This window comes from Eublepharis macularius, chromosome 2 (genome assembly GCF_028583425.1).
Source record: "Eublepharis macularius isolate TG4126 chromosome 2, MPM_Emac_v1.0, whole genome shotgun sequence".
Classification (NCBI taxonomy): Eukaryota; Metazoa; Chordata; class Lepidosauria; order Squamata; family Eublepharidae; genus Eublepharis; species Eublepharis macularius.
Genome location: NC_072791.1, coordinates 219,447,083 through 219,460,109, shown reverse-complemented (window position 1 = coordinate 219,460,109; position 13,027 = coordinate 219,447,083). Strand labels below are relative to the sequence as shown.

Here is a 13,027-nt window from a genome sequence, read left to right as displayed (position 1 = left end):
CAACCTGTGTAAGGCGTCACTTGTAGTTTGGCTCTCAGAGTCTCTCTACATGAGACATCTTACATGAGAATGCTGAAGTGCAGGGAGACGCAGTTAGCCAGAAAGCATGGTTTAAAAAGACAGAGCGGGTGGAGGTCGCTCGTCAGAGGGTTTGTTAATTTCATCTTCGCCTTCAGGAAGGCTCTGTCAATTTCACCTCCCCTTCAGGGAGGAGAAGATGAAGTTAACAAACCCTCTGAGGAGCTATCTCCACCAGCTCTATCTTTTATAACTATCCCTGTGTAGAGAGGTGAAATTTTTAAACTACGCTTCCTGGCTAACATAGTTTCTAAAACCAACAGGAGACTTTACATTTTCCAGCATTTAAAGCTTCCTGTGACAAATCCACAAGCTTAAATGTCGTGGGAGACCCCCCACATCTGTTTTGTACCGTCAAATGTGTGGGTCCTTGTATAGACTTCAAATGCCAGAGACGCGAAGACCTTTCCATTGTCTTTAAAGGGTAGTGTGCAAATCTCTGCTCTTTTGCCTCTTCCCTCTTCCTGCTTAAAAAGCAACATTCCCCTCCCCCCCCCGCCCCAGCTTTTGGTTTGAAAAACCGTTTTTAGGGGTTTTTGTTTAATTGCCGAGGAAAGCAAAAAAGGATCATCGTCTCAGTTTAAGCACAACAATCTCCAGTTCTTAATTACGACACCTATCACAGAAACTATCCTGGGTCAAGCCCATTCGCTCTCTGAAACCTAATTACAAAAACAGCAGGTGGCTCCCCAGCCTGAGCCGTTATTCTAAAGAAGGTGTTTATGAGCGCCATCCATCAACCAGCATGGCCGCTTGAGTTCTCCCAGTTACAGGGAGCTCGCATTTTAATGCTTCCGATTAAAGACTTGATTCTCAGCAGTGCCAGGCTCAGCTATTCTTCTACAACAGGAATTTCTCCCCTGATTTGCAGATTTGTGTCAGGAAACTACTTCCTCCTGACTTTTTAAATGGGAAGCTGTATTATTAATGGCTCACCACCAAAGCTCAACGGAAAAGAGAATGAAGCTTGGTGGTAAAATAAAAATAAAATTTTAATAAAATCCGCTGTTACTGCTTCCCAGGAGCCAGTAATCAACACCAGCTTCAGCACGGAGAAGGAGGGCTGTTTTCATTTGGCAGGTTTTAAACAAGCAAGCCCATAATGTAACCGCCAGGGCCTGCTTGAGCTGCTTTACAGGAAGCCGCAAACAAGGCTAATAACAGCATACTTACAGGCCGTTTGCAGCTGTTAAAAAACTCAGGATCGGAGATGGGATCCATCAGATAGGAACGGATCACATTGGCCCGTAAGCCTTTCGGTGCCTCGTTGGTCATTTTCACACCATTCTGGAGTACAGAGACAGGGAAGTTGGGAGACGGGTAGCTCGTGAGCCACAACCGGAAATCGGGATGAGTCGCGTCTGGATTGAGCTCCTAGGAGAGAAGAGTCCGTGTAAGGAGCAGGCACCGGGCTTCCAAGTGCAGCTTTGTTTCTTGCACATGCAATGGAGGGAATCTGATAAACAGTCATCGAGTGCAGATCCTCCAGTCCCCCAGGCACCTCACTGCCACTAGGTGTGTTGAATCGTTGGCCCCAAGTGACGACGACAACCCAGACCGGTGTCCACTAGTCTCTGTTGCTTTGCCTGGACGGTATCGTCTACTTCTTCCCCCTCTCTCTGCTTCCGCCTGTTCCATCTTCTACTCCCTTCCCTACTTTTGAGCCTATTGCCTCGCGAGGCAATTCCCCTTTCTCCATTTACCAAACCGATTCTTACTCTCAACCCTTGGAGCACCGTGCGACCTCTGCTATGCTGTGAGCAGCACTATCCATCATTCCTCCATTGTCCCCTTCCTAATGACCGCCTTCGCCTGGCCCTTGCCTCTTTGATTGGCCTCCCATAATTTCAGCCCCATCCTATGCAAACTGCCTTGAATATAGTCCCGTTTCGTTCATTGGGAATTACTTCCAAATGAGTAGCGGGCAAACACCAGTGGCCTTGGACAGCGGGCCCAGGAGGTAGGAGCCCGATGTCTCCTGCGTCACGTGCAGTCTGCACCTTCCCGTTGGCGATATTATGGATAGCATTTACCTCACAGACTTTTTCTAGTACTGGCATCCATGACGTTGCCAGGTGGCAGTTCTGCAGGACCACCCAGCTGCCGTCCTTCACTGCTTTCTCAATCATACGCATCGCAATGGGGCCCTGGCCTTGGCCAAGTGACAAGGAACTAAGTTTGGATGCGCCAAAGCCCTGCACAAACAAGACATCTGTAAAAGGGAGGGGGAACTGCCCAAGGTCCAAATATTTTATTTATTTATTAAGATTTCCATGCTGTCCCTCCAGGAACCTGCCTGAGGCAGCTTACAAAATTAAAAAAAAAAATTAACATTATTAAAAAAATAATTAACATTAACATATACATTAAACTCAGCATTTTTTTCAGTATTAAAAACCCAATCCCAGCATAAAAAACATAGATAATAAAAAGAGACTACATGTAGCTTAAAAATAACATTTCCCAGACTAAAATAAGTGTTTAAAAAAATTAACCCCTTTATTTAAAGCCTGGGTGTACAGAAATGTTTTGGACTGGCATCTAAAAGAAAGCAACGTAAGCACCAGGCAAGCCTCAACGGGAAGGAGGTTACCCAAGTGGGGGGCCACTACTGGAGAAGTTCCATCTGTTGTGGCCACCTGCCTCGCCATTGATGGCAGGGACGCAGGCAGCAGGGCTTGTGGGGCTGACCTTAACTAGCGGGCTGGACAATATGGGGGGAACAGCACGAGAAACCTCTGGTGCAGCCAATTCTGGATCTATTGGGCGAAGTCTCATTCAATGAAGTCCGGTCAACTTGTTAAACAAATACAATAGTCAGTTGTCTCTCTCACACACACACAGAATCAGGCTGAATGTCTATTTTCAGGCCTCAGCTACTTCTCCAGTGCTCTTGGAAATCCTGAAGATGTTTACTCATGCATGAGTCCACCGACAAGTTATTCAGAACTCATGGCTGCACGTATAACACACTTCAAAGCTTAATGTCAACTGAATGGTTTTATACACACACACATACACACACACCTGATCATCAGCAAACTTGAGAAGTGCCGCCATTGGATCTGACCCTGGAGACAACACAAAAATCAACGGTGCACAGCAATGACTATCACCAAAAGCTTTGGACAGATCAAAAGGAGGTGGTTCAATAAACATACGGCCCAAGTTCCCAATGATAAACTCCTGCACCATTGGGATAATCTAGGAAGCAAGAACAGAAAAGGGAATAAGGCAATTTGATTATCAACAACCGGTGATGGAATACAAACATGTCTGCCTGATGTTCGCATGTCATATATACATGTAAATATTTATACAAATGTTGACTGATGTCTTTTAGTTTCTTCATGGGCAGGAAAACAGAGGAGCAAATTAAATCTGTACATTGACAACAGAAGAAGAAAAAGCAAAGTAGAAGATGTGGAAGAGAGGGATTCACATTATTACGTTCACATACAAATATAAATTCCCAAACTAATTAACACTGCCCTTTTGGATGTATTGTCGAAGGCTTTCACGGCCGGAGAACGATGGCTGTTGTGGGTTTTCCGGGCTGTATTGCCGTGGTCTTGGCATTGTACTTCCTGACGTTTCGCCAGCAGCTGTGGCTGGCATCTTCAGAGGTGTAGCACCAAAAGACAGAGATCTCTCAGTGTCACAGTGTGGAAAAGATGTTGGCAGGTCATTTGTATCTACTCAGGAGGGGTGGGGTTGAGCTGAGTCATCCTGTAAGAGTTTCCCAGGGTGTGGAATGCTAATGGCGGGAGGCTTCACTGTATCCTGAGGAGGTTCTTTTGCATATGGATTGGTGTTTGATGTGCTAATCTTCTCTGCAGGGCTATTGTCGAGTATAGAGTGTTTTGTTAGCCTGGTGTTTTTCAGAACTGGAAACCATGCTCTGTTCATTCTTAAGGTTTCTTCTTTCCTGTTGAAGTTTTGCTTATGCTTGTGAATTTCAATGGCTTCCCTGTGCAGTCTGACAAAGTAGTTGGAAGTGTTGTCCAATATTTTGGTGTCCTGGAATAAGATACTGTGCCCTGTTTGAGTTAGGCTATGTTGAGCCACTGCTGATTTTTCAGGTTGTCCAAGTCTGCAGTGTCTTTCATGTTCTTTTATTCTTGTCTGGATGCTACGCTTTGTGGTCCCGATGTAAACTTGTCCACAGCTGCAGGGTATACGGTATACTCCTGCAGAGGTGAGGCGGTCTCTACTGTCTTTTGCTGATTGTAGCATCTGTTGTATTTTTCGGGTGGGTCTGAATACTGCTTGAAGGTTATGCTTTTTCATAAGCTTTCCCATCTGATCAGTAATTCCTTTGATATATGGCAAAAACACTTTTCCTGTAGGAGACTGTTTTTCCTTGGTTGTTTGATTCATCCTGGGTTTGATTGTTCTTCGGATTTCATTTCTGGAGTAGCCATTTGCCTGAAGTGCGTGGTTTAGATGATTAATTTCCTCATTGAGAAAGTGCGGCTCACATATCCGTCTTGCGCAATCCACTAATGTTTTCATTATGCCTCTTTTCTGTCGGGGGTGGTGATTGGAGTTTTTGTGTAAGTACCGATCAGTGTGAATTGGTTTCCTGTAGACCTTGTGACCTAACTGAAAGTTTGCTTTGCGGATGACCAAGGTATCCAGAAATGGGAGTTTTCCCTCGATTTCTTTCTCCATTGTGAATTGTATGTTCAGGTGGATGTTGTTGAGATGATTCAAAAACCCCATCAATTCTTCCTCCCCATGGCTCCAAATGATAAATGTATCATCCACAAACCGGAACCATACACTAGGTTTGTGGGGTGCTGATTCTAGAGCTGTTTTTTCAAAATGTTCCATGTAGAAGTTTGCTGTGGGACAAGTTGTGAGAGCTGTGGACAAGTTTACATCGCGACCACAAAGTGTAGCATCCAGACAAGAATAAAAGAACATGAAAGACACTGCAGACTTGGACAACCTGAAAAATCAGCAGTGGCTGAACATAGCCTAACTCAAACAGGGCACAGTATCCTATTCCAGGACACCAAAATACTGGACAACACTTCCAACTACTTTGTCAGACTGCACAGGGAAGCCATTGAAATTCACAAGCATAAGCAAAACTTCAACAGGAAAGAAGAAACCTTAAGAATAAACAGAGCATGGTTTCCAGTTCTGAAAAACACCAGGCTAACAAAACACTCTATACTCAACAATAGCCCTGCAGAGAAGATTAGCACATCAAACACCAATCCATATGCAAAAGAACCTCCTCAGGATACAGTGAAGCCTCCCGCCATTAGCATTCCACACCCTGGGAAACTCTTACAGGATGACTCAGCTCAACCCCACCCCTCCTGAGTAGATACAAATGACCTGCCAACATCTTTTCCACACTGTGACACTGAGAGATCTCTGTCTTTTGGTGCTACACCTCTGAAGATGCCAGCCACAGCTGCTGGCGAAACATCAGGAACTACAATGCCAAGACCACGGCAATACAGCCCGGAAAACCCACAACAACCACTGCCCTTTTTGTTCATACTTCATGTAAAGTTTTGATTCCTGCTCGACAAACTGTTTGGGCTGTGACCCAATGCACTGCATTCTTCTAGATACCCTGGGAAGTCTTGGGAAGGGAGGGTGATGCTGGCGGGGTTTTGTTTTAGTGAAAGGTACTTGAGTAAATCCTGACATTTCTGCATGGTTCAAACTATATGTGTAAGACTCAAATGGGTGAGAAACAGCTGGAAAAACCTGGAAATTAAGACTGAGAGCCAAGCTACAAGTGATGCCTGACAGGTTGGACACTTGTCAGCTTCCCTCAAGTTTTGATGGGAAATGTAGGCGTCCTGGTCTTGTAGCTTGGCTCTCCATTTAATTGAAGTTTATAGAGCGGCAGTCTATGGGAGGGAGAACATGCAGTTGGGAGGGGAGTGCAGGCGTCGTGCTCTTGCCTACGTTTCCCATCAAAACTTGAGGTAAGCTGACAAGTGTCCAACCTGTGTCAGGCGTCACTTGTAGCTTGGCTCTGAGTTCTACAGTGTGCAGGTAGAGGAGTAGACTAGCTCCAGACGAGCTTTTCCATCATCTCCTCTTAAGCATGGAAACTGTTAACACTGTCAAAAGTAACAAAAAGACAATAAAATATTATTCAAATAGGGTTCATAACACGTGCCAGGCTTTATAATAATCTGAAATGGGGCGTGGCACTGGGTGTGCTGGAGATTCCGTAGAAGGTTTCTTGAATGGCCAAAGAAGAACAAAATGTGTTGCAAGGGCAATCTGAAGGAACTGCAGCTGCTGCCTCTTGGCAGAATATTCAAATGTGACCACGTCACACCACAGAGGGGCATTCACAGCGGGGATGTCTTTGAGGGCAGGGACACAGGAAAGCGAACATAAATAAATGTATAAATTTATAAATCAAATATTATTACTGTTAACATGCCATACACTTCCTGGTCCTTCCAAGGGGATCTTTTTGCCCTACACCTCTCCAACCTAATTGCTTCACTCAGAGCCAAACTACAAGTGACGTCTTACACAGGTTGGACACTAGTCGGCTTCCCTCAAGTTTTGATGGGAAATGTAGGCATCCTGGTCTTGCAGCTGTAATGGAGAGCCAAGCTGTAAAACCAGGGCGCCTACATTTCCCATCAAAACTTGAGGGAAGCTGACAAGTGTCCAACCTGTGTAAGGCGTCACTTGTAGTTTGGCTCTCAGTGCAATGTACAAACTGTCCTCGCATTGAGAGCTTGTGCACAAATGCCCAGGAAGAGGGGACGAAAGGTTGGTCTTGTTGTGGTAGAACACAAGAAATCCAACACTCGTGCTTCCTGGACACCGCATACACAACAGCTTCTTGTGATGCCTCGTTTCCTGTATTATTGAATGATTAATAAAAACTCTCACACTTGAATGGGAAGCACTAATCCTCAAGAAGTGTCATAAGAGACAAAGAACGGCTCTAACCAGGCAATGTCGCATGAACCATTTTATGGGAAAATACTAGTGGACTCCCAAATGAGAGAGCTGCAATACCCTTCTACCACAAAAGAAATTTTGCCTACCAATCACCAAAGAGAATGAAATGGGTGCCAGAGAGTGGGAGGGGGGCACGCGATAGTGTGTACATACACACACTAACCGCAGAATTCGATTCTGTATAAATATGAATGAAAAATGAGCTGTCTTGAGTCTGTTTTTCTACTCATTTGTAATAGGAATGTTGTAATAGGAATGTGTTGTAAGGAATGCTGTTCTACATTGAAGTCATTAATGGAGGCAAGGGGGCATTGTGCTTATCATGGGAATTTTAGTGAGCATTTTGACACAGAGATCTCACTCATGCAATGCAATTCTAAGTATTATCATGAAGTGGCAGAAAGTGGGGCTTGCTGCCTAATAATAAATAATAATAATAACATTTGATTTATATACCTTTCAGGACAACTTAACACCCACTCAGAATGGTTTACAAAGTATGTTATTATTATCCCCACAACAATCACAATGAGGTGGGTGGGGCTGAGAGAGCTCTGAGAGAGCTGTGAGTAGAGATGGGCACGAACAGCAATACGAACAAAAAAAAAGCCACAAACAGCCCAATCTGCTGTTCAAGAACAAGCTGTTTGTGAGGCCCCATTCTAAACAAACAGGTGCTCATTGCAAGCCTTGTTCGTTGCTGTTCGTCAAGCCAGACAGTCTGGCACCTGCAATCAATTCCTTTGGCAACTTAGGCAGGGATTGTCTGAACTCTGTCTGAACTCCTGCTGTTGCCCTGGAAACCCCAATCTAAGCCCAATTTAGCTTGATAGGCAGGTCTACCTTTCAAGTGTGGAGCTCCAAATTTGTTACAAGGGAGGCTCTGGTTTTGCAGACAGTGGAGAGACAGATGCTGTTGGCATTTTGATAGAGAGAGTGCATTAGAGCTTGAATTTTCTTTGTGTGTGGTGGGATAGGGATCTACCCCTTCAAGTTCCAGGGCTGCTGCCAGGCTCTGGGGCCAAGCTATTATTTATTATTGGTACCTTTCCTGCTACCTGCTCAGGTCAGGTTTCTGGGAGTGGTGCAGTAGGGATCTTGACCAAACTTGGGTGATGGCTGGAGGAGAGCCTGCTGGCCTCTACGAACAGCCAACCACGAACATGTTCACGTACAAGGTCGCGTTCGTGGTTGTTCATGAATCTCTGTTCGTGGATGGCAACGAACAACGAACATCATGTTCGGGGGTTTTTTTTCTGTTTGTGCCCATATCTAGCTGTGACTGACCCAAGGTCACCCAACTGGCTTCAAGTGGAGGAGTGGGGAATCAAACCCAGTTCTCCAGATTAGAGTCCCATCGCTCTTAACCACTACACCAAACTGGCTCCCATGAGCTTAGAAATGCTACTTTAAAATGACCTCCGTTGGACACCAGTTATGTTCCTCTTAAGCTACTGACTGTCCCATATGAAGAAAGTTTCTTTTTAAAACATGGGCCTTTAAATGTGATGCTGCTAGTGCAAGCTGGATCACTTGCTGCCTACTTTGGTTCTCGTATTAGCCAGCATTGCCCTGGAGGGTGAACATATGAAGCTGCCTTATAATGAATCAGACCCTTGCTCCATCAAGGTCAGTACTGCCTACTCAGATTGGCAGCAGTTCTCCAGGGCCTCAAAAAGAGGTTTTTCACATCACCTACTATCTGGCCCTTTAAACAGCAGATGCTGGGGATTGAACCTGGGACCTTCTGTATGCCAAGCAGATGCTCTACCACTCAGCCACAGCTCCTTCCAACAGCAATACATCTTTCTCTCCCTGAGGTTTTAGAAGGATGATGTGGCCACCTATAAGCGTTACTGTAGCAGACCTGCAAGGCTAAGGCACAGCTGGCTGAGGCAACACTGCTCACAGGTCTCTCCGGAACCCACATCACAAATAAAGCACACTGATACATGCTGTGTGACCGACCAGGCCACAGCAATGTCGCACGCAAGGCGGCCTTTCTACTTTCTGTTTAAGCTTCGAGGGCCGCTGCCGGGCAGATATCCTGCACCTGACCGGACTTACTTTGTCAGGCCTGAGGCAGCGAATAACAAGCATCCTCTGGAACTCGCCCATTTTCTCTTGCCACTCCTCTGGAAAGGGCTCATGCTGCGGCTCCTGCAAACACACACAGGCATTTGTCACTCAGAAGCCCACTCTGTTCTCCATCCTGTGCTATCTGAATCGGACCACAGCAGTGTTTTACAGAGTTCCTACTAGGGACTCACACCTGTGGTATGACTGCCAGTCTGCACTGGGAACTCATGTAAAATTACCATATAGTATGGCCTGGAGTGAATTGCCTTAATGCCAAAGAAAATTTCCTTTGCCTGAAATTAATCTGAGCAACAATGACTCTGTCCTAAGAACTGAAGTGCTGATTACAATACTAGTGATACATCACAGCCACCATATCAAACTGCCACTCCAGGTATGTTTTCCAGGAGTCACCCACCCCTGTCTCAATCCATGGTTGCACAACTTGACAACTGCTTGTGCCCTCACTACAGTACTCTCAAAAGATTCAGATTCAGAAAATATGAGTAAAAATCTGTGGGTTTGGATGAACTAGCTAGAAAGGGATAAGGAAAAGCTGGCAACATACCAGACTGTCATAGACCAGTTTCCATCCTTCTTTCAAGTGCATGAATTCCTTTCGAATGAATTTGAAAGGTCGCAAATCATCAAGGCGGCAGACTTCATCCCAGGACTTCTGGGGCAGCCAGGGGCAGGGGTTCGAATAGGGATTGTCCAGGCCTATGCCTCCCGTGAGCAGGAATTTCCACTCCAACTCATCAATCTGCAATAAAATCAAACAGGCAATGTATGAACTTTGGAACTTAAAAATACAGCAGCATTACATCTACCTTATAATATCTACCCTATCACATGACCATCTCCAGCAATGGAGCTCCCATGCATTCACTCACAGGTACCATGGATGGATCAGCTTTCTGCTCAACTGCTGCAGTGGCCCAAAAAGCCCTGCTTACATCAGTGTGATTAGTCTATGCCAGGGCTTTTTTTCTGGGAAAAGAGGTGGTGGAACTCAGTGGTGGAACTCAGGACCGCACAATGACGTCACTTTGGGTTAGCTGGAACAAGGAGGGAGTTTTTTAAAGTTTAAATTGCCCTCCGTGAAAATGGTCACATGGCCGGTGGCCCTGCCCCCTGATCTCCAGACAGAAGGGCGTTGAGATTGCCCTCTGTGCCGCTGAGTGGCGCGGAGGGCAATCTAAACTCCCCTCTGTCTGGAAATCAGGGGGCAGGGCCACCAGCCATGTGACCATTTTTAAGAGGTGCCGGAACTCCGTTCCACCATGTTCCCGCTGAAAAAAAGCCCTGGTCTCTGCAGTGTCTGATGTCTGCCATCAAAGATCTTCTTCAGCTTGATGTATCAGCACACATACACAGGTATAATTCTAGTACAGTGTTCCCCAACATGGGGCCCATGTACACCATGGCACCTGCCAATACTTTCCCCAGTGTACACCAAGCTTTTCAGAAAGAGGGCAGCACCTTTGTAAGGCAGGGCTTGTTAATGGTTGCCCTCATTCTGATGAAAAGGCTTTTCATGGATGCAACACCAGCAGCTGCCACTGGAGAACCAGAAGGACTAGTAAGCACTTCTCTCCCTCCCTTCCTCCCCCTGGGTTTTCCTTTGTTTCTTTTTATTTCCCTTCTGCAATTCTTTTTCAAAGCATGGCAGCTATTTTGCGTCTGGCTCTGTCTTCTGTGGCAGCCATTTTGGTGTGGTGCTCACCAACCCCTCTCAAAATTCCAAAGATGCAAGCAGGCTCTAAAAGGTTGGGGACCCTTCGACTAGTGTGACACTAGACTCAGTACTCTACACTGGTTCATATCTTTCTCTAAGATATGCCAGTGGCAGACAAGGAGCCTTCTCATTGCCTTACACAGTTCTGTGACATCACAGCAGTTTAGCCAATGACTGCGGAGGCTTCAGCACCATTCAGCACACTGGCAATCTGCTGCCATTTCTTGATGCCCTGATTGTCTCCAAATGGGTACATGTGACAAACATTACTGATCACAATCAATGGGCTCCTCTCTCTACCACAAAGGGAATAAATAGGTGCTTCTCCTCCTGAAGCAGCGAGGCAATCATGAACAAGCCTGCAGTGCCTTTGTAATGTGCCAGGAGCCTTGAATCCAGACCTCTACGGCACTAGAGCAGCTTGTCAGATGAGGAAGCTGATGGTCTGCTCTTCGCTGCACTGCAGCATCACCACTGCAGGTGTCAGAGGGTGGTACTGCGGCCAGCCACTCCTCGGGGATATAGTGAACCCACAAGCTGCTGACCCTCATCGGGCACCTCGGCTTGAATTATGGTCGCTGAGTCACAGACTGAATTTCCCGTCTCAGACACCAGGCTGATGGCCAGCAGAATGCTCCCATGAAGAAGAGAGGAAGCAATAACAAGGGGTGGCATTTGGGGACTCATCCAACAGATGAATAAATTATGATGCACAATACTGGATATCAGTTCAACAGTATAGAAGCTGACCTTTTTTTCATGCTTCAAGAGGTTTACATTCAGGCAGAAGGAGAAGAGCAGCTTGTCTTTTTCAAAGAGCGAGCGACAGATATTTACGTACAGGGAGTAGGTAAAGTGATCCTTGAGTATCTTCAGTCTGTATCAAGAGAAAATAGAGGAAAACCCAAATTAATCTCACTTTGCAGCTTACCACTTAATAAACACAATTACAAACTACCAAGAGTTCAGCTGTCCTGGTTGATTTACTCATAAACAATCAAGGATACTCATTAACTGTGTACACCAACTTGGGAGCAGGCATATGAAAACGTTTCAATGGAACTGGAGATGAAATTAATTCTTTTGCAGGAAGCAATACACACAAAGAAAGATGGGTTTGGATAAGCAAAAAAACATGCTTCTGGATAATCATCCTATGTTTTGCCCAATTTCCTATTGTTTTGTTTATATTTTTAGAAGATTTATATGCCGCCACTCCAAAAAAAGTTCAGTAGAAAATAAGTTAAAATAACATATCCAAATAAAGATAACCCAACCACCAATCAAAATGCTCAATCTAGCATTTTAAAACCCACAGCACCATAGCACAAAAAGAACATACATACAAGCCAGAACCATCACAAAAAGAAGCAGAATGCATTCCATAACATCTATACAGAATCACTCGGGATCATAGAAACATAGAGCGGGAAAGGATCCCAAGGCTCATCTAGTACCAACCCCCCTGCACAATGCAGAAAATTCACATCTACCCCCACCCCAGTGACGCCTGCTCAATGCTCAGAGGAAGGCAAACACCCCTCGAGGATCCCTGGATAATCTGGTCGGGAGGAAATTCCTTTCTGACCCCCTTAGTCATTATCAGTATTACCCTGGGCACATAAGCAAGGGCTATGAGAGCTGAGCACAGGTTCATCCCTTTCTACCCTCCCATTCACAATTTGCCTAATTTCATATCAACAAAAAGGAAGATCAAAGACCTTCCACGGAGGGAAGAAACAGTTACAAACATCGATGACGTCAAAGTGCACCAAAGCCTCAATGTTAATTTCCATCACAATGTTTTCATTCAATCAAAGGCAAAGTGCAAAGTGCTAAATTCATCAATAAATACAATAGTCAATAAGATATAAATATACATACAAAAGTCAATACAATATCCCTCATCAAATTGAATCAGAGGAAAAGTGCCAAGTGCTAATTCATCAATAAATACTGTATTCAATAAGTTATAAATATAACTGCAATAATCAATATGATATCGCTTCATATAATGGAACTACAAAGTACAAAAAGGGTTCACATCCAATTCATAAGTCACTGACACCGTAATAGATCCAAGTCATATTATTCAATGTGCTTGTGTCCCCTTGACTGGAAGCGCTTGCACAATTTCACAGGTGACTCCAGATGCCCAGGGGGATCTAT

The 13,027-nt window shown here is 45.1% G+C and overlaps 1 protein-coding gene across 1 annotated transcript in view; it reads right to left on the bottom strand.

Moving 5' to 3' along the window:
• Window positions 1-13,027, bottom strand: part of DNAH7 (dynein axonemal heavy chain 7) — a 190,041-nt gene that overhangs the window by 14,119 nt on the left and 162,895 nt on the right. The window contains exons 48-53 of the mRNA XM_054970133.1: window positions 11,609-11,735; window positions 9,689-9,883; window positions 9,109-9,201; window positions 3,106-3,282; window positions 2,112-2,273; window positions 1,252-1,452 (exon numbers count right to left, since the gene is read on the bottom strand). Of these exons, the coding sequence (XP_054826108.1) occupies window positions 1,252-1,452; window positions 2,112-2,273; window positions 3,106-3,282; window positions 9,109-9,201; window positions 9,689-9,883; window positions 11,609-11,735 (955 nt within the window). The remainder of the gene's footprint in view (window positions 1-1,251; window positions 1,453-2,111; window positions 2,274-3,105; window positions 3,283-9,108; window positions 9,202-9,688; window positions 9,884-11,608; window positions 11,736-13,027) is intronic.